General features: G+C 42.1%; 1 protein-coding gene across 1 annotated transcript; it reads left to right on the top strand.

Annotated features, from left to right (window-relative positions):
* Window positions 1–827: 827 nt before the first annotated feature.
* RPS13 (ribosomal protein S13) lies at window positions 828–4632 on the top strand. Its single transcript, XM_030451417.1, has 6 exons — window positions 828–929; window positions 1362–1410; window positions 2306–2384; window positions 3246–3415; window positions 3789–3889; window positions 4554–4632. Exons 1-6 carry the CDS (start codon window positions 907–909, stop codon window positions 4585–4587), a joined length of 456 nt encoding a protein of 151 aa, XP_030307277.1. The 5' UTR covers window positions 828–906; the 3' UTR covers window positions 4588–4632.
* The last annotated feature ends 20575 nt before the right edge of the window (window positions 4633–25207 follow it).

The raw sequence follows: 25207 nt of genomic DNA, 5'->3' as shown, positions 1-25207 counted from the left end.
TAAAAGGGGAAAATAGTTGGAGTGGAATTTACCAGTACACTAAATAGCTTGAAAATGTAATTTTAACAGCTTTTTGTATCTTGTTTAATGAAAATAAAACAATTGTTTTATGCGATGTGTGACCTGCAGCCAGAAACACAGCTGCCTGTACAGACCTTGTGTTGGAATTTCAGAGCAACAGCTTGAGCTGAGACCTCTTCTTTTTCTCTATAAACCTAGAACTTTGCACTGAAATGTTTATTACTGCCTTTGTACGACCCGCAGCTCCCTGGCTCTGGCCGCAGGTGTGATCTTTGATAAAGTTCTTGTCTCTATTTTTACAAGCAGAGCTCTGCACAGCCCCGTCCCTCTGCACAGCCCTCCTGCCTCTCCCCCTGCTCCCCTCTCGCACACTGTGACTAGGATAGTGCTGTAGGTGATGAGATTCAGTGACGGCGAAGAGTTTGTATCTGTAAGAACCAAACGCTTTAATTAAACGAGCTCCTTAATAAAGATGTACAGTAGTGCCCTCCGCCCTGCCCGGACTCGCGGGTTAAATGTGACTCCGTAACTGTCCTGTAAGTACATTAAACATTATTCTGGGAAAAAAAAATTATAAATTCGTGTGCTGGTTTCCAGGGGGGTCGGGATGGTGGTGCCCAGGGGCGGTGGTGCCCAGGGGTGGTGGTGCCCGGGATGGTGGGGCCCGGGCTGTTCCCGCTGTGGCTGCGGTACCGGGGCCCGCGCTGCCCCTCAGCCCCTGGGCGGGGAGCATCGGGTCCGCCCTGACCTGAGCAGCTGTAAGGTCGCTGATTGGCTGGCGGGCGGCTGAGGGGCGTGGCCAGGCCTAACTCCGCCCTTTCCTGCGGAAGCGGAGCGGGAAGGGTCCCCGCCTCGCGCTGCTCCGTCTCTCCTGCCGGCGCCATCATGGGTCGCATGCACGCTCCCGGGTAAGTGGCGGCCGCGGGGCCCGGGATGGGGCTGTGGGGCCGGTTTAGGGCTGCCGTGAGCCATAAAGGGCGCCGTTGGCGGGTGTGGGGGATGAAAGGCTGCTGAGGGAGCGATGGGTCGCGTTTGGGGGTGGGGGAGCGGGGGGAGGTTGGCGGCAGCGGAGATGTGGCGGCAGGGTGGGGAAAGGCTGCGGCCGGTGCTGAGGCGCGGATTCCTTTGGCCGGCTCCGGTCGGGGATGTTTTTGTGGTGCCCGGGACCCTCTTCCCGGCGCAGCCTCGACTCGTGGCGGAGGAGGAGGGTAGGAAGGCCGCGGGCCTCGCCCGTGCGGGCTGGATGCGGCCCTGCAGGAAACGCGGCCTTGTCGTGGGGTCACCGCCGCGGTCTGGCTCGTCCGGCTCCCCTCAGCGTCTGATCTGCTTCTTCCTTACAGAAAGGGCCTGTCCCAGTCAGCCTTGCCTTACCGGCGCAGCGTGCCCACGGTAAGTAACCTCCCCAGCTGGTGCGCGGCTGGGCAGGCCCGGCAGCTGCTTATGGCGCTGAGGGAAGGGGTTGGTTCTGACACTGCAGCTTAGTAGTGCCTGGAATAAAAATAAACCTGAGAGCACTGTAATGTTTTGTGTTCGTTAAAACTAATGGCCTGGTAAAATGCTAACTTAGGCCTGTGATTCTTAGAGCAGTGAAAACGTAGGTGCCGTTTCTTTGCTAAACGGTTGGTTGGGTAAAAAAGTCTTTTTCTCTCTGTGTCTCTGTTGAAGTTCTGCTTCAATGATTTTTGGTCTGTGTGCTGATAATCCCTAGAGATTCAATTATTCTTTTCCCCCTCGAGTTTGCCCTTTCGTGTTGTGGAATATGATGACTGTTTTTTAAGCTGTTTATAATAGTAAAGTGCTGCTCAGAGCACTAACAGGTAATTTCAGTGGGCCTTCTACCTAAAAGGTTTACCTGATCTACATTGTTTTGAAAGACTGTGTCTTGGAGAATTTCTTTGTTGACAGAAAGATGAATTTATGGTGTGCATGAAAAAGCATTAGCAGTTAAATGGAAACATGAAATTAAAGCACAAAACATGAAAATAAGGAGATATAATTTAAAGTAAGACCACGGGAAGCTGCTTGAAGTACCACTGAGTGTTAACCAGTTTAATACAGATCAGGATGCTCAAATAATATACTTGTTTAAAAAAATGTGGTGTTTTCTTTTGCTTAGTTTCATTTGTATTTTGAGTCGTAATCTGTAGACCATTTCCAAATATACTTTTTGCTGTGCTTTTCTGTTTCATGCTGTAGAAAGCTTTTGTATAGCTAATCTACATGGCTGTGATATGTCATGTTCATCACTTGGGTTTTGGTTTGTTTTTTTTCCAATTTTCTTTAGTGGCTGAAACTTACTTCTGATGATGTAAAGGAACAGATCTACAAGCTGGCTAAAAAAGGCCTGACACCATCACAAATTGGTAAGGTTTTTTTCCAAAGTGGAGACAAAAATATGTTTGTGACTGTAATAATGTTACTGTTCCTTTAACCTATGTTAAATAACATGCTAAGGAAATACAGGTTTTCTGATGTATCTGTGTATTCACTCTGGATACCATTAAACTGTAATACGCCTCATTTTGGCAAGATGTAATGTGAAGCAGGTGGGGGGTTTGGGGTTTTTTCCAGCAGAAGCATCATAACCTGTCCTTAGAGATAGCCACTACTGGATGTTGCAGGGAAGTTTAGTCTGCCCAGTTTATTGGAGAGGAACTTGACATCTTAAATACCTGCAGCCCTGTGCCTAGGAGCTTACTGAGCCAGGCACTGTAGCTGCATAATTGACAAGTTCTCCCTAATTTAAACCCCTCTGGAGCTTTCGTGTCCACATGCTACAACTTTATGTATTCATGAGTTCTGTGCTGAAACTGCATGCAATATTACTACTTTTAAATTTATTTTATGGTAATCCTGAGTGTATTAATGATCTCTATAAGCAGACTAAAGATGTCTGTGACATCTTTGTTAATCATAAACAGTTTTTGAATATCTGACTTTAAAGGATCCTCTTGAAAATTTCTCAGTAATATGCTAGCACTTTATGTCTTAGCCAGCTAAATATGAGCAGTGGTTTAGTTGTCTGTTAAGAGCTGTATGACAGTGTTTCAGCTTTTGTAGATTGCATTTTGCTCACTCATCTACCATTTGTTTACAGTTTAACCAGAAAGGTTTTTATTTTAGGGAAGACTTTTTGGTGTCTTGTGAAACCAGCCTTACAGCTAACAAGGTTTCTTTATGCAGGCTTTTTCTTTTCAGTGTGAAATGTAAAATGTTTGTTTCAGGTGTGATCCTGAGGGATTCCCATGGTGTTGCCCAGGTTCGCTTTGTTACTGGCAACAAAATTTTGAGAATCCTTAAATCAAAGGGACTGGCCCCAGACCTTCCAGAGGATCTTTATCACTTGATCAAGAAAGCTGTTGCTGTTCGCAAACATCTTGAGAGAAACAGAAAGGTGAGTGCTAATTTAAGGGGATAATTCTGGACATTTGGTTTTTTCAAGTAGTACAGTAGTCTGTTTACAGCTTGACAAAGCAGAGACTGAGTTCATCCTGTCAGCCACCTCCTTTGAATAAGCTTAAGGGTTTGGGGAGGCATTTTGGTAAAGGAGAATGGTGTTTGTCTATGAAAAGGGTATTAAAAACATTCCTTAAAGCACATATTTCTGGTCCTGTTCTGATTTTACCAGATTTGTCAAACTTCTCTAGTGGGAATGTGGAGTTTGTAGCATTAGCTGTGGATTTTCTTGCTTCACCAAAGTTCATCTGAAGTGCCCATTATCAGGAATTCCAAGTAGTGCTTGATTGTGGTGTAATTTTCTTTTCAAGGATAAAGATGCCAAGTTCCGGCTGATCCTGATTGAAAGCAGAATCCATAGGCTGGCTCGCTACTACAAAACCAAGAGAGTGCTGCCACCCAACTGGAAGTAGTAAGTCTCCACTTATGCTCTTATTTTCACAGAGGCCTTGTAGGTTTTGTAAATAATATGCTGGGGCTGTTATTCATAGGATGAAAGGTGTGTAACAATCAGATATATAGGCAATAACCAGGCAGAAAAGAATGGTAGTTTCATAAATACTGATAAATTAATGAACTGTATTGCTGGGTAACATGAGTGTTGTAACACTTGGAAAAAATTATTGTCTGAATGAGTGAAGTCACTACTAGATAGTTTTTATACTTCCTACAAACTACAGTCTCTGTTCTCAGATACTTTTATAGCTCATGTAACTTTAAAAATTATTGAAAAATGGAACTGTGGAAAAAGTGAAAGTAATTTGTAGTTTTTCCTTAGGAAGGCTTAGCCAGCATAGTAGAATTCCTATAGAAGTCAGGGTGAGCTTCTCTTTTTATGAAAAGGCTCAGGTGCAGCAAGCCATGGTTTTGAATGTATGCTTTTGAGCTGTTATCCTTGTGTCTGTGAAAAGAAAAAGTGAAATCTTTCTGTATGGAGTAAAAATTTCAAATGGATAGTCCTTAAGCTCAGGACTGGTAGTGACAGCTTTGTTCTGGAGCAGTGTTTTTGACAACTAGTTTGAAAAACTGGCTCTGCAATTAATATTTCTCTCTCTTTCTCTCTCCTTTCTTTTTAGTGAATCATCAACAGCTTCTGCCCTGGTCGCATAAGAGCTGGCTATGACTTACTGAAAGAATAAATTTTCTTTAACTGTTTGTGTTGTCTCTAAAGTGGTTGGTGTCTTGTAATTAGACTGCTTATAATTAGACATTTTCCAAGGTTGAGCAGGCATACAGCCATGGTTTCCCTATTGCTATCCTTTGATATCAAATTTGGGTGGTAGCTTTTGCTGTTCTAGACCAACTGTATAGTTTGTGTCTGTTTAAACTGGATTTTTGATCCAATAGCCTCTAGTTAGTAAAGTGATCTGATCACAGCAGATGTGTTTTGTTTGTGTGGGGCTGTGCCTCTGTCTCCTGCAGGAAGAACTGAAAATGTTGAAAGTGCAGAAAGTAGTCAGGAGGAGAGGAGGGCAGAAAAGGGAAGCAAACTTTCAGAGGTTGAGTATTCATTTCAGGTAACGTAGCTCTGCTGCTTGTGCTTAAAGCTTGAGCAGACCTCAACCATTTCCTGATACTATGCTGTAATTTTTTAAGTAATTTTCAGAATAAACTTGAAGATTTGTATAAAGACAGAAGTTAAACTCTCCTCAGATGTTACATCTTCACTGAGGCGTTTTTCCCCATCCCAAAGAGCAGTAGTTTTACAGTCACTGTTGTCTCCAGGTTCTAAATAGCTTCAACCTTGTGTCATTTTTTTTGCTGGATAAAAATGGAGAAGAGACAGATTTTTTTCTTTCCCTTTTTTTAGGAGGAAATTTTACATAGAGTTACTCTGAGCTGTTGTGACTGAGTCTTGGTGCATTGTGTAACTGTCACTATGGCTTGTTTAAGTAAATTTAACATTTTTGTCAAGTTTATGAGCTACTTTCTAGATAATAACCAGTGGAACCTGCTAACTTCTGGATTTAAATTTTTGGTGATAAACCAGTTTCATAGTACAAAATAAAAACTTCCTGTGAGTGGGGTTGGACTGAACTCTGAAAAGCAGATGAATGCTTTGGCCATTCGTTTCTCTAAAATAGCTGTGTGTAAATAATGAAAGTACCAGCAGATGGCACTCTAAATCACTACTGTTTTAACAACTTCTGCATTACAAATAGTGCCACCTAGAGATAAGATGTCAAGGCTGATGATCGAAGCCAGTGAGCAGATGATACATTCAGAATCCTAAACCTACTGATCGTGTAGTGCCAACTGACACCGTGGTTTTGAGCACATAGTGTTGAAGCTTACACAATATGCTTCTCTATTACACAATGTTCTTCTGGGGTGTTCTGAACACAGTCTGTACTGTTTCTTTTCTGGCAGTGGTTTGCTGGAGAGGCTGAAGGCAGACTGTGTCATGGGGTTTTGCCTATCCAGTGGTGCTGAAAGCTGCTGACTTTAGTGGAAGAGGGAAGGGCAGGGGTTGTTACAGGGATGGGGAATGGAGGACAGGAAGGAGTGGCATGTAAATAATTGTCTTGTGCTGTGCTGTCAGGAAAGAAGTTACTGAGAGACAGATCCTGGGCTTGCAGTATGATCAGATGAAGGTGTTGAAGGTACTCCTGAGGATAAAGAGAGTGGTACATCATATCTCCTGCCTGTAGAACCTGGCAATCTTGTCAAAGAATGATAATGGTATTGTGATTGTACTGTTCTGCATGTAGTTCTACCTACTTCCTGTAAATCATTGGCTAGTTAAGTTGCTAGTTATTGGCATTAAGCTGCCTGTTTTCATTCAGTTTGTCCATCCCTTACTTCTGTGATTACCAGAAGAGGTACAGTGTGTCAGATCCATTTGCCCCAGCACACACAGTTTGTCAGCTCAGCAGCTGGTATGACACAGGACAGTGCATGCCAGGCTGTGTGTGTGGTAAATCCTCTCGGGGGAGTGGGCTCTTCCAAAGCATGATACTGAACAAGGCATTTGGAGGATGTGGTCCTACAGCATGTGTCTGAGGAGGGGAGTGGGGCACTGGGAGCTTCATGGACACAGGAAGCATCACGTAAGTACTGTGTGGGGCAGTGCAGATCTGTGCCTGGGTGAGAGGGAAATGGTTTTCCTCCTAACTCCCTTACCACATAGCCAAGCACCAGGAGAGTTACTGAGTCCTTCCTGCTGCTCTGGGTGAATATATTGTATGAATGAATCCAGGTCTGTAAATATTTGCCAAAATTAGTTCTTTGTATGAACTATCACAAACTGTCTCTGCCCTGTGGTTATCTCCAGGCTCCACCCTGGTTTCCCTTTCTCCAGCAGCCTGGGTTCTGTAGGCTTTCAGCCAGTTTGCCCTTTTTCTGATTACAATGTCTCACCTCTTCATGTTTGCTTTTTGCGTTGGCTCAAACTTCAGTAGCTATGTGCCTGTTTCTGCCTCATTCTCAGCAGCCTTTTCTGAATTTCCAGTGTCACTCTTGCAATAGTGTTTGCTTTCCCAGCAGATACAAATCAGAGCCATGGTTGTTCTTTTCCCGGCCCTGATCCGATGTGAGCTTTTTCCTTTGCTGTGCCAGCACACACATCAGAAGGGAACTCTGCCTACCCAACTTCCAGCTCTCAGCCCCTCTGGTGCAGTGAAGCCTTCCCAGGAGAGGCACAGCCACGGGGGCTCTGTCTCCTCAGTGAGTCACACAACATGGTGCCCCCCACAGCAGCCACATGGCTGTGCTGTGCTTTGCTGCTCCACACCAGGCTTGTTCCCACGGCAAGTTTGCTTCATAAAAGCTTCCCAGTAGGAGGCTCCCAGTCCTTCCCAGCTCTGCAGCTATTGCAGGGCTGTGGGTTGTATGTCAGAGGTTGCTCTCCTTTGGCTGATAAACAGCCAGTTTTGAGGGCTGGCTTCTGAGGTACCCTGTGCACTTCCAGAGACCTGCTGACCAGGGTTGTCTGCCTGTTCCTGGGAAGGTTTCTTGCAGGGTTGTTTCAGGAAAACCTCATGATGCTTGCAGTCACTGCTGGGGTTGCTGAGGCTGGTAGGGAGGGACCTGGTTTCCTTCTGGTCTGAGATATTAAGTCCTCCATTGCACATGAGACAAAGGTCACTCTTTGTGTTGCAGGTTGGGTTTTCCATGCAGGTTACCAGTCCCTTGTATTCCAGATGTTTTTTGGGAACATTAAGTTGTTCCCTCTCTTGACTTTCGGCAGTTTTTTTTCCTTTGGAGTTTTTGTGCTCTGTTTGCACTGACAATTCTGGCTGTGTTTGATTTTCCTGTTGAGGAAATATCCCTCTTGCAAATCAGTTAAGCCAATTTTCTTCCATCCCTCTAGATGGCATCAATTTAGCTTACCCTGACTTGAGTCAGCATTCATCCTGGAATGCTAAGTTCCAAAAGGTGAGTCTTTTTTGTGGATGCAAATAAGCCATTTTGTTATTGTCTCTGTGGATTTTTCTAATTGTCAGTTCCTGCTTACAAGTACTTATATGAAAATTAAGAAACTTTTAGTAATTTATTTCAAGTAAGGAAACTTAAGTACTAGTTATTCTGCTAATAAATAGTTACCCCAGCTGGAAACAATGAATTTTTCTGCCAGAAAAGGGTTTTAAAAGTCAGTCATGCTGTAGCAATAACAATTAGAAAAAGCAAAAAATTATTTGGGTCTATAAACATATGGCTGCAAGTATGTGCCCTTCTACTTTTCTCTGGAAAACAGCTCTTTATGGATGTTTTCAGCTGCATTTTCTGCCATTAAGCTCTTTACAGTTTTCATCTCAAAATCATTACAGCGAGTCAATCCCAAATAGCAGAATGTGACTGAAAAAATGTATTCTGATTTTTCTGAGTGCAGGTTTGTGTCCCTTTCTTCCACTGTTTGCAGTGTCACTTACAGATCATGACAGACAATGTAGTTTAAAAGCATTACACATGTTTCTGGGGACTCCAGGGCCAGGTTCACTCCTGTTGGCATTTAAATGAAGAGCAGTGGGGCCTGCTGAATTCACCAGTCAGGTGTGGTACTCCTACAGCTCTGGGATAGGTTTCTGGCTTAGTCCGGTGCTGCTTCATATTCACGCAGTCGTTTTGCTTCCTTCTAAATGCTGGAATCAAACCAGTGAAAAATTGTGCTTGAGAAGCCCCTTCAGTAACTGCATCATTTGCATGACAATCCGTGGTCGCTCCCTGGTAACCTCCTTCCCAGCACATACCTTGGCAACAGGAAATGGTTCAACAATGTTCTCCAGTGGGATGTCTGTGAATATCCCTTTCTTGCTTCCGAAGGATTTCTGGACATACTTGGATAAATGAAGCTCTCCTTTGTTCCTCAGCACTCTGTGCTGCTTTGGGGATAAGTTTCATTTCTGCTTTGAAATCTACAACCCCTGTAATGAACAGTGTTTCTGGCTGGTGTGTGTTGTTTTCTCTCACCACAGGACTTTTTAAGGACATTAACAAGCAGAGGTGCAGTAACTGGAGCTGAATCAATATAAAAAATTAAAGGCATTGCAATATCTATTGGATATGATGCTAAACAGTAGCCTTGTTCTACAGGGCTTCCTCACTAGGGAAGAAGTACTGGCAGTTATGACAAAAGGAAGGGTGAAGTACAGCCTGTTACATCTACCAGAAATCTTGAAATACTGTGTGGTAATTAATTACATTGGCTGTGCCTGAGGCAAAAGTTGTACCTACATTAAAAGATCACCTGAGTTTTCTAGTGAGTACTGGTTTTACAGCCTAATATTTTATTCCCTTTGTGGCTGCTCACTCAAGACCCCTTTTCAGGTCAGAATTCTTCTTCAGAGCCAGGAAGGACTTTCAAGTTTAGTGCAGCTGTCAGGGATCAATCTCTTTTACAGCTCCTTCAAGTTCTTTACGATGCAGATGAATAATTTCCATGGCTCCTGTGTTATGCTAGAGTGAGAAGAGTGGTTGGAGTTTTGAACTGGAGAAACTATTGACTGACTGGGTGAGATAACCAGTGACAGCTATTAAAAATTAATTAAGTTAAATGAACTTGGGAAGGATCCACATCTCAGAGGATTAGTTCTGATGGCAAAGGTATTTGCAAGAAAGGGGGTAGAAACCTCTCTTTATTATAATATATGTTAGTGGACATTGGAGCACACCAAAAACTGTTGTAAAATACAACATGTAGAAGAACTTGTTTCTAAGGTTTTTTGTCTTGTTTGTGTTTTGGTTTTGTTTGGTTTTTTGTTTTGTTTATTTATGGTTACAAAAAAACATAACTTTTCCTTAAAATAGCATCCATTTCATCCTCCTTAGTTTTGTCAGTCTTGGCAAAACTAGGAATATCATGTTATACATTTTCAGAAACTGCTGGTCAGTTGTATTGGGTATTCTACTCATTTCAAACTATTCAAAGTATTCAAACTCATGCTTTCAGATAGCTCCTTTTATTCTAGTAGTTATATTAATAACTCTCTTCAGCAGGAGAATCAGATCTTGATTCTCTTCTGTTTTAGTATCCTGTAAATTAAACCACACTGTATCTGGAAACCAACGCAAGAATAATATTTTAAAATAGTATTTAGCTACTTTCAGTCAAGCTGGGATCTCAGAAATATGTAATTAACAAATAGAGCCCTTACTAACAAATAACACTCCTGTGATATGCAGGGAGATGACTTAGTGTTTTGGTGGGCCCAGATTCCAACACTCTTGTGCTGTGTAATGACCAGGTGTAGACAGCTGCTGGAGAAGGGATTTAGTTTTCTGGTAGTCATCAAACATCCGTGCTTCAACTTTGATGCTGCAGGAGCACTGCTGTATAGCTCTTTTGTAGTACTCTGGATCCTTAAATCTTGGTGGTTTATGTGAGAATAAAGCAGACTCTCTTCCACCCTCTCCAGGAAGACAGGTATGAAGCAGTGAAATAGCTTACCCGGGGCTGTAGGACAGCAAGGGATGATCTCTGATGTCCTAAATCCAATGTCCTGTCTGTAAGCCTGTAATAGTTACACTTTAAACAAAGATGATGTTTGTATGTAAATTGCATACGTTGCAAGTGGTGTAGAGCTGTGCCTGGAAGCAGTTCACAGAGATAGTTGGGGACACAGCTCATTGCAGTTCCTCCAGGCACAGAAAAATATGGTGTGACTATCAGTGGACAACAGTGGGCAGTTACTGATAGCCCCTTTTTGCACGGATCTATGTGTAAGGTTGAGAATGGAGGCCACAATTCCCTAACCTTGCTTTGACTGGACAGGGAGTTGGCTGGGCCCTTCTTGCTGCTTCTGTAGAGCACCAGGAAAATGGACCTGGACTTAGCCTTTGTCAGCATTTTAAACCTGCAGTGCATGACGTGTGCAATACGTTCTGGCCTTTTTAAGCTCAGATTGTTGCACAATGGCTTAAATCCAGGAGATGGAGCTTTGTGAAAGTTCCTGTGCATGGGCAAAATACTCCAATTTAACATGGTTGGATGTGGCACACTAGAGTTAAAGAGAAAAATATGGGTGCAGATTCAACAGTGAGAGGAATACATTCAACCTAAACTGCAAGCTACATAAACAGTACTGAACTGCTGTATGCCTTGGGATTATCCATCATAGTGATGAGCTAAGGCCAAGGGCTGTGTTTTGTTAAACTGTATCTTCCACTGGTCTGTGTCTGCAGTGTGACGTTGCTGTTCACAATTGCTTTCAGAGGAGTGTTTCAGTTTTGTTGGGGAGGCAAATGTAATTGCTATTTAATACCAAACAAGGCTGCAGCAGGACATGATTGCTTTGCTTAAATAACATTGTTTCATTAGACTGCTCAGATTTATCCCTGTTTGATCTTTGAATCAGACCAGAAGCAAGGCTGATGGAAATCCTTATCTGAAATAGAATTTCTTAGAAGACCAATTTGTGACTCTCGGAATTCTATTATACAGCTGCTGAAGGTACTGGTGTTTGCTAAGAGGGCAAGACAGTTTCCAGAGGTGACAGAAACATAGGCTTTGGATGCATTCTGTGTCCATCAAGTGTGTGACTGTTTTCTCTTAAACTGATGCTCTTCTCTCTCCTGCCACTGATGTATTTGACATTCTCATTTGTTGCCACCCTGTGAGTGGGATGCAGTTTACTACTTGAACAGTGGTGCTGCATTAGGCTGCTACTGTTGAAAGTACAATCCAGCCCACAGCTCCTATTGCAGCTCAGTCTGCAGATCTGTCATAAGGAAAGAGGTAGTGAAGGAGTGGGAGGCAAAAGAGGATACCTTTCAGTGCACAGCTATCTCTTAAATGCTCTTTACTGTCAGGCCAACTGCAGAGTTCAGCTTTGCCTGACAGCAGAGCACAGAAGTGAGTGGGTGCTCAGGTCACATAGCTGGCTGTGTGCTGGAGAAGCTGTGACACCCCAGCAGGCTCAGTCTGGGTACAGTTGGTGCCATCGACCCAACAAAGATGGGAAACTGACTGTGAGATCTTGTCATTCTCATTACAGGAGGCTGCTCCTTTTTCTGGGAGACTCTTTTCTCCTCCCTGCTATGTGAACCACATAGATCTGTGATAAAAAGAGGAAAAGCCATGAGAAAGGAGCCGTGGTCCAGAGACATCGCCCTGATGTCCCTTGTATGGCATGCAGGCCACAGCCTAAACAGCCTTGTGAAGGGCATGGCAAAACCCAGAAAATCAGGATTATTAACTTTTTGTCACAATTTCTCTTGGAGGAACCCCAGAGCAGTTTGGGATTTTCTTGGTAGAATGAGTTTTCCTCTTTTATGACTGTTCAAATGCTTCCTCCCTCAGTCTTTAATTATTCTTGAGTGCTCTTAGTGTGCTAGAGGTGGCTCTGCTTCTTTAGCCCTCAGGGTAATTGAGCAGTCACTTGGTTTGCTTTTATTTTTTTCCCTCCTCTGTGTCTTTGAAATGTCTACCAAGCCACTGTCATCTCTAAAATTAATTTTAAAAAAGCATAGTCCTTCTGTAGTTCAAACGTGCTACAAAAGCAAGATTCAAATGGCACTGTGAAATTATGAGTGTGTTAGATGGGCTGCTGTTTCTGTTCTTAATAAAATAACTCTAGTAACAAAGACATCTTTCTTCTAAGTAGCTTCCTTCAATTACCCCCCCCCCCTTTGTTTTTTCTTTGCTAATGTTACTAAATCAGTATGTGTAAGTGAAGCCTTAAAAGGGAAATAAACACTTTAAGTCCTGACCAATAAGATGAACGTTTCTGAATTTAAATTCTCTTGATAAATGCAGTCCATTGTTTCTTGCTGGGCTACGGTGTAGCCTCAATAACTCTGGAACATGAAGTGTGCAGCTAGATCATGTTGCCTTAGGAAACCCAGGAGAGGATGGTGCTGTGTGTCAAGTGCCAGCCCTTTGAGCAGTTTGTCTTAACTTTTAAGATTCATTTATCCATTATGCCTGGGAAAGCCATTTACTACTGCACTGTATATTATATTGCCTGCTTTTCCTTTTAAGTAAAGAGTACTGAGGGAAGGCAACAGGAGCAGTGGCTTTGCACAGCAGTAATTACTTTGGGCTTCAAACAGGGACCTTTTGACTTAATTGCCACTCAGACCAAATCTGTAATTTTTAATCTCTCATGGCCCATCCCTCCTGGGAGGTTGCAGAGGTGTTTGTTCTTTTCTTTGGTTTGAGCCAAAGAGCTTCTGGATATTTACATATAAATAAGGCCTAAAAGGTAAAATTCTGTGTGGTACTTCATCTTGAATTATGCATTGAACCTGCTCAGGAATTACTTTCACACTTTGAGAAGCTATGCTTTTGTTGCCAGTTTGCAATGGCCAGCAGGTAAAACAAAGGGCTCAGATTAGGGATTGTTGCTGCTTTACCTGTGCCCTGGCCTTGCAGGTTTGCCTTGAGCTGGTTGTTAATTTCTCAGCCTTTGAAAACAATTTTACATTGTGGGGATGTGTTTTTGTTTCCCCAAGGCTAGCTCTGCCAAAGTAGCCCCCTTTAATCATTCTTCAGTTTTCAGACTGAATGATCAGTAAGGGTGTATGCAGCCAGTGCCTTAATTTCCAGTTGTTTAAATAAGGCTGTTTGATTAGCCATGATTCTTGGTTTCTTCATAAATTCCTGGAGTAGAAGTAAAGGCATAAAAATGCAGAGTATTAATTAAGAGTCTTCTTGGCCCTATTATTTAGTTTGTCCTTAGATTGGCCCACTCCCAATTACTGCCTGGATACTATTGCTATTATTCTTGTTTAATGAGATAATCCAAATAATCTCATTTCAGTTTCACAGATCATTAGATCCAACACACTTATTAATAAGGCATTTGTGAGCTCTTTATGTCCACTCAGCTGTTTTCAGTCCTTCTCTTAACCTCTGTGAAGCAGGAAGGTACTGCACGTTTTGTAGCTGGATATGTTTCTTAGCACTTGTCACTATCTGTTGTTTAACAGCCACTTCTTTGTGCTTGAGGTAATAAAGTTCTGTGTTTTGGACAGAGGTGATGACTGCAAGTGAAGAGTGGCTCCCACAAAGAGGGAACTGCTGCATTCTCTCTCCTGCCAGGGTCACCCTTCCCAGGCAGACAGTAATGTGCAGCAGATGCAGAGCTACTCCGCTCCACTGGCAGTGGGATGAGAGCAAGCAGGGACCTTCTCATGCTGGCTTCCCAATGACAGCCAAAGGCAAGAAAGCACTAGGGAGGCCATCCTGTTGCTTCCTGATCTTTTTAGCCAACGTGTTTACCCATGCAGGTGATTAGGTGTTCTTCCCAGGTCTCCCCAGAGTGTGTCAGTCACAGACGTGTGCCCCATGCCTCATTGGCTGTTTTTAAGCTCCTTGCTGGTGAGATGGGCCTCAGAAGCAGGGAGTGTGGATCAGGTACATCTGGCAGGATGGCAAGGAGCCCTTGGTGCCCTTGGTTGAAGTATCTGCAGTGTCCTGTTACCCCAAACATCTCCCATCAATGCCTACATTTACTCTCTGACACTGGCTTGGATTCTGCTTTTGCTTCAAGCTGGCAGAGGGGTGCTCAGATAGCTCTGTGTTTGCTGGGATTGTGTTACTTCAGACAGTTCTCCAAAGAGTTGAAATAAAGAAAAATAATAAGAAAAACAGATGTATGTGGCTATGCTTTTGTGCCACCAATGAAAAAAGCTTTTTAAGCTTTTAAGGTTAAAAAGGTTTTAAGCAAATGAAATGCAGAGAGTAATGAAGGCTGTGCTACCTGTGATAGAATCGACATGTAACTCTGGGAGATGCACATTCTAGTCATGTCAATGGACTGCTAAGTGTGATAGTCCTGGAGCCAAAGCTGTTGCACTTTATCACTGCAGTTTGAAGACAGGCCAATGGGGCTGACTCAGAACAGCCATCAAATGGGGAAATCACAAAAGGAAAGGGATGAAAAAATAACCCATTTCATCACTAGACAAACTGGCACGGGCTATTTGAGTGTGTCATCGTGTCATCTATTCTGTCACACTTCTCTCTGCTACATGTTCCATCTATGTCTGTGACAGAAAAGGAAAGAGAGCTGCAAGAAACAGCTATGGGCTGGAAACTTTGCCCTGGCAAACCATGTGTGACAGGCAAGCCACGGCCCACAGTTTTAAAGCTGAAACTTTCTGTAAAGGTAAGGTCCAATCCATGCCATACCCATCAGCTGATGAGTTGTGTCCAGTGAAGCCATTTCTCATGGTGGGGGGGAAATTCCATCTGCTCCACTCATGATCACTGTGGACCTCTTCACTACTGCAACACTTTGAAAGTTCAGCTCAAAGCTTGTCCTCTAACGTAGCCTTCATTCACATGCAAAAGTCTTTAGCCTGATTAAGTGTTAGCTCTTTGTAAGGAAGTGCCTTGAGGCTTGCTTAGTGCTGCAGTGGGGACAACACAGGCTGTGGATTTTTCCTTTGATAGCAGTGCTGCTTAAGGAGGATTTAGCAGTCTGCTCCTCAGGCCCTTCTTCCTACCCTTCCACTCTCTTTTCTGTAGCGTCAGCAGGGTTACTGTGGTCAGCTGGAGTCAGGGCCAATACAGCCTGGGAAGAAAAAAAGTTACAAACAAGTTGGGGTTTTATGTGATTGATATTTTCATTTAAAAAAACCCAAAAACTTTTAAAACCAGAGTTCTCCGGTGTACTGTGCTGCTGTACAAATGGTTATGTCTGAGACTGGAGCAAATCTCAGTCCAAAAAGCAACAGGGATTGCACAATATTTGTTTTCATCTTTGATGACAGGGCCAGCAAACACGGTGAGTTAATGCCATCTGCATGTGTATCACAGTTCTGTCCCCAGTTATGCCAATGCAGTCACTTGGAGCAGGTTCCTGGGACAAAAGTGCTGCCAAAACCTCCACTTGAACCACCCAGCTGCATGGTTCAGCCTGAGCAGGGTTTCTGACTCCCCTTACACACTCACTTGAAGAGCAGGGAATGTGCTTAAGGGTCGATAATGTGAGCTAACACTGTAGTGAAAACAAGTGCCTCACCTCAAATATCACAGAAGACTTTCTGACTGTCCAAATCTCTGACTTCACTGGCCTTTCATGGCAGCTGATATTCACCTGGCAGGGTGAAACTGAAAAATTAATTGCTCTGTAATGACAAACCTCCTCTCAGAAACTGGCATTCTGTTCTGTGTAAATCGACTGCAGTCTGTAGACCGTTTCCTTTGGTGAAACAGCCTTGCAGGTCTCAATTTCTCCTGGATGTTACTATTGGCATCTCTTCCTACCTCAAGATCTGCTGCACAATTTTTTTCTCTTAATTAATCTTTCAGTATTTTCAGGATACAAGGTAATTAAATGCTTCAGTATCTTGTCACAAAAATGTCACTTTTCAGAGGAATTGTCTTAATGAGCCTGTTTTTCAGCATAGCAGAGGCTCATCTATTAGTCCACTGTATATTTTTAGAGCATGGCATTAGTCAGAAAAGCTCATTAGATCATTATACAAGTGGCTGAATCAGCAAACTGTATCTACTGCTATCCTGTCAAAGCAATAACGTTAACATTATCAAAGTGATTAAAAGACATTCATTCATTTTGCCTCTGAGTTGACAAGTTCATTGCTGTGGAGGCATATAGTATGAAGCTGCAAGAAAGAAAATCTAACAGCTCATCATATCACTCAACCTAAAGATCTCCCAGTGTGTGACAGATGCAATCAAAACATGACAATTGAGTGAAATGTTGGGTGCCTCTGTTCTGTTTCATGGTGGGATGTCACTGGGAGAGCAAAGTCACTCTTAGCCTGGGACTCTGTTTTGATGATGTGCACCTTCATGTGGTGCATGTGCTTGAACAGGGCAGGGTTTCCATGAGAGCCATCATCCTGCAGCTCCAGGTCATCCTCCCAGAGATTCAGAGCAGTGATAGTGCTGTTGGTCTTTCCAGGTGCTGGGTCAGGGTGTGTGTTTGAACAGTGGATTCCCTGACTCTTCATTCCCTGCAGTAACTCTTGACGGCTGGATACTTGCCAAGTGGTTTTGGCCTTGGCAGGGGGTTGTTTGCCCAGAGTTGTAAGTACACACAGCAGAAGTTACAGGACAGCTCCAACGCTGCTGTGTTCACCTTTCTGGAAAAGCTGAGTGGTCAGAGGTTCAGTTCTTTAGGAGCTGCCCTGGGGAAAGTTCTCAATTAACTTGCATGCAAAAGGTGCAGCCTATGCAAGTGGTTTTTATGGTTCGGGTGTGACTGTAACGTGAAAAGCTGGGAGAGCAGTCAGTGTGTCTGAGGCTGGAGTGACAAAATACCTGTCAGCTGGAGTGGGAGGTTTGCATGTGGAGGGCTCTGTTTTCCACTAACAGGTGCAGAGCAGCTTTGAGTTCTGCAAGTCAAATTGTGCACCAAGGAAAGAAAAGGCAAAGAATGGGGAAGAGCAAACCATTACTTGGTAAAAATCCAACACCTGTTTTCACTGGTGATCCCAACTGCTCAGTTCTGATCACTATGTATATGCATTGAATTGCCTTCCCAAAAAAACCCATAATGATCCAGTGAGTTATCACACATTTGGAAGACACACATTTAGCTCAGTATGGATTGAATCAACTTTTCTGATTTCACTGTGGCCCGTTATAATTGATTAATTTCAGTGCTACGAGTCTGTTCTGCTGAAGTATCCTAACACTATGTATCTGTTTTAAATGACCAACTTATGATTACATCTATATAAAAGTGTCAGACTTCTATGCTGTGTGTAGTTGTGCCTGCTTGTTCAAGGAATGTTTGACCTCTTCATGGTTGTTGTGTATACTATGCAGAGTTTATTCTTTTCTTGCCAAGATGAAGAAAAGCAATTTTATAATTTTTAACAAGTAAAGAAAAAAAGTAGCAAACCTTCTCATTGATGCTGATCAAGAGTTGGTCCAGTAAAGCATCAGTGGTATTCTCATTGGCATGGTATGCCCATGAAGACAAAAATATACAGAAACGGAGGGCAATTTAGATGCTTTAGATATCTAACCCTGAACTGCAACATGGGAGTCTCTTTCCCATTTGTAGGCATGTACTTTCTAGTCACTTGGCCACAGGGTCCTTCTGCTCCTTGAATTTGTGTCCTCATTAGCAGCCTTCAAGTCAGGAAAATTAATGCTTGAAGCTGTTCACTTAATTATCTTCACAAGCTTGCTAGGATGAATCATGCCTGGGAATAATTTTTACTGATTTTAAGGAAAAAAATGATGAAGCAGCTGACTTACAAATAACTTGTTATTTCAAATCATCAGGTAACTGGGAGTTAGAGATATTGAAGTTTCATTTTTTGGAGCAAGATTTTAATTTCTGAAAGGTATTTGAAAATGAATATAATGATAGGATTGATCTGATAAATATGTCTCAATAAAACAGGTTGGAAAAGAGAATTTCAGTAGCAGTGCTTTCTATGCAAAATCTTTGCATTGAGGCATGAGGATGAACACATGAATATGTCTGAGAAGGTAAGTCTAATGATCTTGCCTTTTGTCTCTTTCATCTATCAAACATCTAAGCATCCGTTGTGCTGATTTGCTCTGAATATCCCCTTGCCAACTGGATTTAGAACCGAGTTGGGGTTTGTGCAGCAGGAGGTCAGAACTTCACTTCCAGTCTCTGCCACAGGAGCGCAGTGTTGGTGCGATCAGCGGGACCCGGAGCTCCCACACCGCGGTGCTGCCAGAAGCCAAGCGCAGGGAAACAAATCCAGGAGCTCAGCGGGACAAAGAATAAAAGTCATGAATGGTGCCTACTTTCAGGTGAGACATAATTGATATGACTGTGGAGTCTTTGCAAAATTTCACAGAGTTTAGGCAAATTCCATCACACTACTGATAGACTAAAGGGCAATGTTCCCTTATTTGCTTGTGTCACTCACTTGAAATCAGGAGTTTCTGGGTATACCCCAGAGTATAATTTGGTGATGTGTGTGTATCTGTGCATGGTACAGCCAGTTTTTCAGATCCGCAGGAAAGGCACTGAGTGCACTGGAAGCTGCTTGCTCCAGACTTTAGATCTGGGCTCTCAACTTTGTGGAATCACAGGCTGAGAGTTCTCTGTGAATATCTTGTGTGCTGCATAGAGCTCATTAGCACCCAGAGTTTGCTTCATTTTTAAAAATGTAACTTGATCAGCTGAACTTCATGCTGTGGGAGAAGCTCTAAAGCACTGCTCTGCCCAAATCCCAATTATACTAAACAACACTGTGCCAATAGACTTACATCTCCTTCCCCTTTTCTGGCTGGAAACCAGAGCTACAACAGTAATTGAAAAATATTACTGCCAAAAAAAAATATTGGAGAAGCTTAAATTAATTAGTTTGGAGTAATGAACCTTAATTTCTCTGCAGTTTCTTAAGGAAAATCTGTCTCAAAGCTCTGAGCAACCTAATCTAGTTGAGGAGGTCCCTGCTTACTGCAGGGGGTTGGACTAGATGGAGTTTAGAGGTCCCTTCCACCTCAAATAATTCTATGATTCTATGCAAGCAGACTGCATTCAGATCAGGGATTCATAATCAGTCATCTTCACTGAAATGTATTAAAAGTCTTTATCAACAAAACTTGATACTAATTTTTTTAAAGCATGTGCCTGATAGCTCCTGGCTTGAAAGCCTGGAGTCTGATTTTAAAACTGCCACTTCACTCAGAGCTGCCAATTATCTGTTTCCATGTGATAGAAAACTTGCTATCTAAAAATGACAAGGCAAGTATGTGTCAAAATGAGATCCAACAGAAGCCAGGCTAAGGCCTAAGAAAGCAGGACAGATTACTTTGAAGACATGATGTGTTACAAGGGAGAAAGGATGTAAATGGGAGAAGTTGCTAGGAAAAGAAAAAAAGATGAAAAATTATCCAGTCATGGAGCAATGTTTTATGCTTCAAATACATGGAGGAGATAAAGACTGCACTATCTCTTGGTACAGTAAAAAGCTGAACTTAGCAGAAATAGATCAGCAGATAATTTGATTCATTTGGAGGAGACCAACAAAAGCAGCTGGGTGGGAGAAGAACAAATTCTGGGAAAGCATGGCTGTACTATGTCAGGGGATGGTGGACTAGACAGGTCGCTGGCCTACCTCCAAATATCTGCTACTGGATGCTTAGGAAGGGTAACAGAAATACATGTGGCAAGTTTATGGTGGCTTTTCATCTGCTTTACTTGTTTGCACAAGACAAATAGGGATTAGGGGTCATAATATGCAGTATCTCATAGGTAAGAATGAGAGCTGGAATAAAGTGTATCTGAACTGATTAGCTAAATTAGTGCACTTGCTAAAGCAGCCAAAACAGAGCTTCATTTTGAGTAAAAATAGTTGTCTTATCTAAATATGTCATGATTCTACTATGCCTTCCACTTCCGAAATGTTATCACAGCTGCAGTGTCCTGCATCCTAAATTTAGAACCATTCATCCTACTGAATTTTCCAGTACAGTGGATGGATGCAGCAGCTTTTTTAGAAACTTAAAAATAAAATAGCTTAAGAATAACATATTGCAGAACTGCTATGCTGAAATACCTGCTGTGCTTAATCTTTGGTAGCTATTACTGTCTTCAGTTCAGTTCTTATTTTAAGTAATGAGCACACAGAATGTGTAGGGATCTTACAGTGTCTGAATTATCAGTGATGGTTCTGCATTTTTCTAGCATACTGATGAGTGTCCTTGACACTCCTTTTGTAAAACAGTATATTTGACTATAGGATGTGAATCACACAGGACATGAACTGCACTAACTGAACCCCAGTGTAGGACATTGGTTTTTGCTGAAAGTCAAATTTTAATGTGAATATTCTTAATATGCGGCAAGATGAGACCAAGGATTTTCAGAGCATTAAAGATCTTTGGCTTTTCATGGACCATCACAAGCAGAGATTGTTTGAATTTTGAGGTGGTTTTTGGTTTTTTTTAATCACAATTACATGTAGACACAAGGTCACAAAATCTTTTTTTCTTCTACTTGCACACAGCTGTTATCACAATGGCCCCTATAACATCTAATATGGTTTTATACTTTCAGACATTGAGTACCTTTGACTAAATCTGGATTGAAATTAAAAGTGTGTGCTATTTTTAAATTCTTGTTACTAAATGGCTGCCAATTCCTCTTTTGTATTCTGTCTAATGAAAATTTCTTTCAGAGACTTAAAAAATCTGTTGACAAAATAGGTGAGTAAGCCTTTATGTTTAGACTAAGGTTTTTGTTTAGATTACTTAGAAGATTGCTCAGCAACTGATAAATTGAGCAGTGTTCTAGATACATCCTGAATTGCTGTTAGAGCTAGGAAAATAATTTTAAAATGTTGAGTTTGTCCTAATATCACTCTTTTCCTGGTTATTACCTTAAAAATTTGGTAATCTTATGTATGAGTGTAAAGCGTGAGTTTATAGGAGAAAGTTGCTTTTTTGCATCTGACCAAGGATGCAGAAGTCTTGAGGGACTTGTGGGTTAAGGCTAAAGCTACTGCTTTCCCATAATCTTTACAGCTGTCCTCCTTTTGGAAATTCTGTAAACTATAGTGAGAATCAAATTCATAAGATGGATTCCCAAGGTGACAGAACATAAAAATCCCAGGAAAGGTGCTGGAGGGGGGGGAGGGTATTTACTGGCAGTTCAAAAATCAAAATGCAGCTCCTCATGGTGCCCAAGCCACAGCAGTCTTAGACTCAGCTCTGTGGAGTGAACAGTGCTCAGAGTGGATTTCATGCTCACACGTCCTCCTTTGTGCTGGTGACAAGAGGCTCCTGCCCAGTGTGGGGACCCGGATGCCATTCCCAAGGGGGGCTGCCTGTGCCTGCCACCCTCCCCATGCTGCTTGCTCTCAGAGAGACAATTTTGTTGTCATCTGCAATTCCAGTGCTTTTCAGAGAGCTGCAAATCCCTAGTAGAAAAGTTGTCCTAAAAGTCAATTTCAGAGAGAATGGTGGTAAGAGCTCTCAGGCAGATTGTTTTAGGCAGGCAGGATTATGTGAGGCTTCTCCAGCAGCTGGTTTGTTTCTGCAGTCTTTTTAGAATCCAGCATTTGATATGATTTTTTAATATTTCTTATTTTTCTAAGAAGATATAAAGAAAGTGCTGAACAGAGCATCTTCCCTAGGAAGTAATGAATTTTGCATCTTAAGCTAAGTTGTTCTCATAAAAACTGCATTTAACAATCATTTGCTTTCTGAGGGACCAGACGGGTTTGATGCCTATCTGACCTTTGTCATTATCTTTTAAATCTCCAGGTGTAACCTTTGACCCTTGTCCTAGGCATCTTTTTGCTGACAAACCTGAAATCCCAGTTGTTAGCTGCCTCAGGTTGTTTTCAATTCTAATTCCTTAGCTTTTGGGTGAGCCAATAAACCTAGGTCCATTTTGCTGCTTTTTGTTGAGAAGGGCACTCTGCCATTTTCCAACACTTTGGCATTCTCAGCAAGTTCTGTTTTGTAATCACCCAGACTAACACTCTGGAAAACAGACTTGGTAATTTCTTTCTTAAAAAGAAACTCAGTTTCTTACCACAATTACGCAGGCAGTTCTGTGGCAGTTTCACAGTTATGGCAATCATTAAGAATGTTCATAATTTCATTCTTTATCGTGCTCGTGTTTAGCCAGACATTAAATACACATCACTCTCTGAAACTCTGTAGCTCTCTTTGTGTGTTGTGTGACCCCATACCTGGACCTTTAATCAGGCTGTGGGAGTGCTCTTGTATCACACTTCCTGAGATAAAGAATAGGGCTCTGTAGGAGAAAGTGACTCAGGATCAAAGATTAATAATCACCTTTCATTGTTGCTTTTGCTATTTGTCCATTTCAGAATAAAAGACATAGGATTTGAGGGGAAGGAAGGTAGAATTTAAGGCAGTTTTATTCGGTGTTTTTGAGGGTTTTTTTTAAGTATTTTAGTCAAAAAGCTAGTGGTTGCTAGAATAAGAGCTGCGGGACATCTGCTTATAACTGGCTCAGAGTCCATTTACTGCAGAAATGTTCCTGTTCCTAAAGGCAGATCCAGTTCTGAACTTTGCAGAGGTTTGAGGTGGGCTTCGTTTCAGATTTCTTACCAGTTATTGTTAGGTATTACAGCAGCTACAGTCCCCTGCTGAGATCAGAGCTTCCTTTTGCTAAGTAGTTGGTATAAATTGAGAAGCAGGTTTGCCAGACAAAGGACAGAACAAGAGGGCAAGAAAGGAAACATTATTTTCCTTTGTATATTTGCAAGATGACAACAGTGTCTGAAAGTTAATGAAATATTTGGGAACTGGACTGAGATGTCCCAGGTCAGTGTTCAGTCATAAGATATCCTTCCTCTGTTTTTTGTATTTACTGCATGGTTGGGATGAGGGTAGAGTCAGATAAACTGTGAAGCTACTTCAGGGCAGCTCTTCCATAATCTTCTTTCTGTGTGTTTACTTTTGCCCTTGGTCCCCATTCCCATACACTGAAATTTCCTTGATGCAAAATTTAATTTCTCCAGTAACAAGCAAAGTTTTTCTGAAAAATGACAAGTGACAAAGGCCTCTGGCTGGCCTTTCACCAGTAAGAATTCATCATTTTTGTCTGCAAGTAAAATGTAAACCTGAGGGATTTTATTAAACTTTGTGTTCTGCTGTGTTAGAAAAATTCTTAGATACAGAATCATTTTGTGAGTCTGATTTGTGATATATAATCCTGGATTGGGTATTGCTAATTTTCATGCTTTATTATGGTATTTATACTTTTTTCCTTGCTGTTTTTACTTAGAAGCCTCAAATCATGTGATTAGGCCAGACTGCCAGATTGTGTCTCAAAATAAAATGCTTCCAGTTCTCACTAAGGCTGTAGGATCTTAAGAATGTGAACCTAAGGCTTAGGAAACAGAAAGGCCATGAAGCAAAGAATCTCAGATTTATTTATTTACATTATTAAAAATATTTCTAACTACTGAAACAGGCTTTAGTCTTCTCTTGCTTGACAAAAAGGGCTCCATCACAGGGCACTGAACCTGCTTCAGCAGCTTGCCCTTCCTGCAAGTCTAGCTGGGGTTGGAGAAGGAGCTGGAGAGATGTTAGGCTCAAGAATTGTCAGCAGTATCCTGACTTTCCTATGCAAAACTCACAGAGCCAAACTGCAAATCACATCAGCCATAGTGGCTGACACTACTGCCTAGATCAGACCATGGTGTTTGTTTAAAAATAAGGGAAAGCTGTGAATGAGTGCATTCATCAACAGATAGAGGCTGTGTGCCTTGCCAAGGCAATAGAAATATATTCTTTTCCTTCCTTTTTGGTTGAGTAATAAAGGCAGCCTCAGGCAAATGGTTACTGTTTCCATTCATCTAAGGTATATATTTTAAGATTTATTCTTGTGGAAGGTTTTACTTGCCTTAATAATGTATCTTTTATTGTTGTCTTTGTCCTCTGTGTCTTCTGTCAGCAGTGTGCCATGGTAATGGGAATTAGGGCATGGATCTCATCACAGGTATCAGTAGAAATTATGTTCATGCATTAGAAGGAAAGCTTCAAAATGTTAGAAAGAGAGATAGTTTGATCTCCAGTACGTAAAAGGTCCATTGTATTTCATTTATGTGGTCATCTCCTTGTATTCACATCCTCACTCTATCAGTGAGGGGTAAACTCCTCTTTCAAATTTACCAGATGAAACCCACAGTAGCTGTGCTGGAAGTGTATGAGACTTGACCTGGAATATCTGCTAGTCTTTTGTCTCCATTAACACAGTGTATTATCTGAATGCTGTGCTTGCAACAGGGAATTTTGCTTAGAAAAACTTTAAAAAGTGCTCATCTTTTTTCTTCTGCTGTTGGGAGGACTTTCCCAGTAGCTATTAGCATGGACTGAATGCAGCCCATGTAGGCCAGCAGGTAAACTGGCTTAATGTCAATAAATTGGCTTGGATAAACAAGAACAGCAGGCAGTATCCTTGGGGTAGATGAGTACAGAAACTACTGTATTCAGCTCAGCAGGTGCCTGATAACCCAGAGTTAATTCACACCATCACCATTAAGTAGAAAGTTTGATTTTGGAAGCACATTCTGGGTTAGTCACAGGTAAGATAAGTCAGATGGACCATTGATTGTTCCTCTAGTTTTACATACGTACACCAAACCCAGATTCCTTGTAGCCTCCTTCTCTGCCTTGGTGGCACAGACTCTTCATTTGGAGAATGTGACAATGATGTCCTCTGAACAGGACACCTCTACAAGCCCTGTTCCCTTTGCCAGGGGTTTCAAAGAGATGCAGTCCCCCTGTCTGCCTTTCCCAGCATTTACTGGAGGAGTCAGTGACACTCTGATCCTCTTTCTAAATGTGATGCATTAACCTTTGCAATGTGTACATGTGCTGGTGGAAAACTCACCACTG

The sequence above is a fragment of the Calypte anna genome, chromosome 5 (assembly GCF_003957555.1).
Source record: "Calypte anna isolate BGI_N300 chromosome 5, bCalAnn1_v1.p, whole genome shotgun sequence".
NCBI classification, from domain to species: Eukaryota; Metazoa; Chordata; class Aves; order Apodiformes; family Trochilidae; genus Calypte; species Calypte anna.
This window is presented reverse-complemented; position numbering and strand designations above follow the sequence as displayed.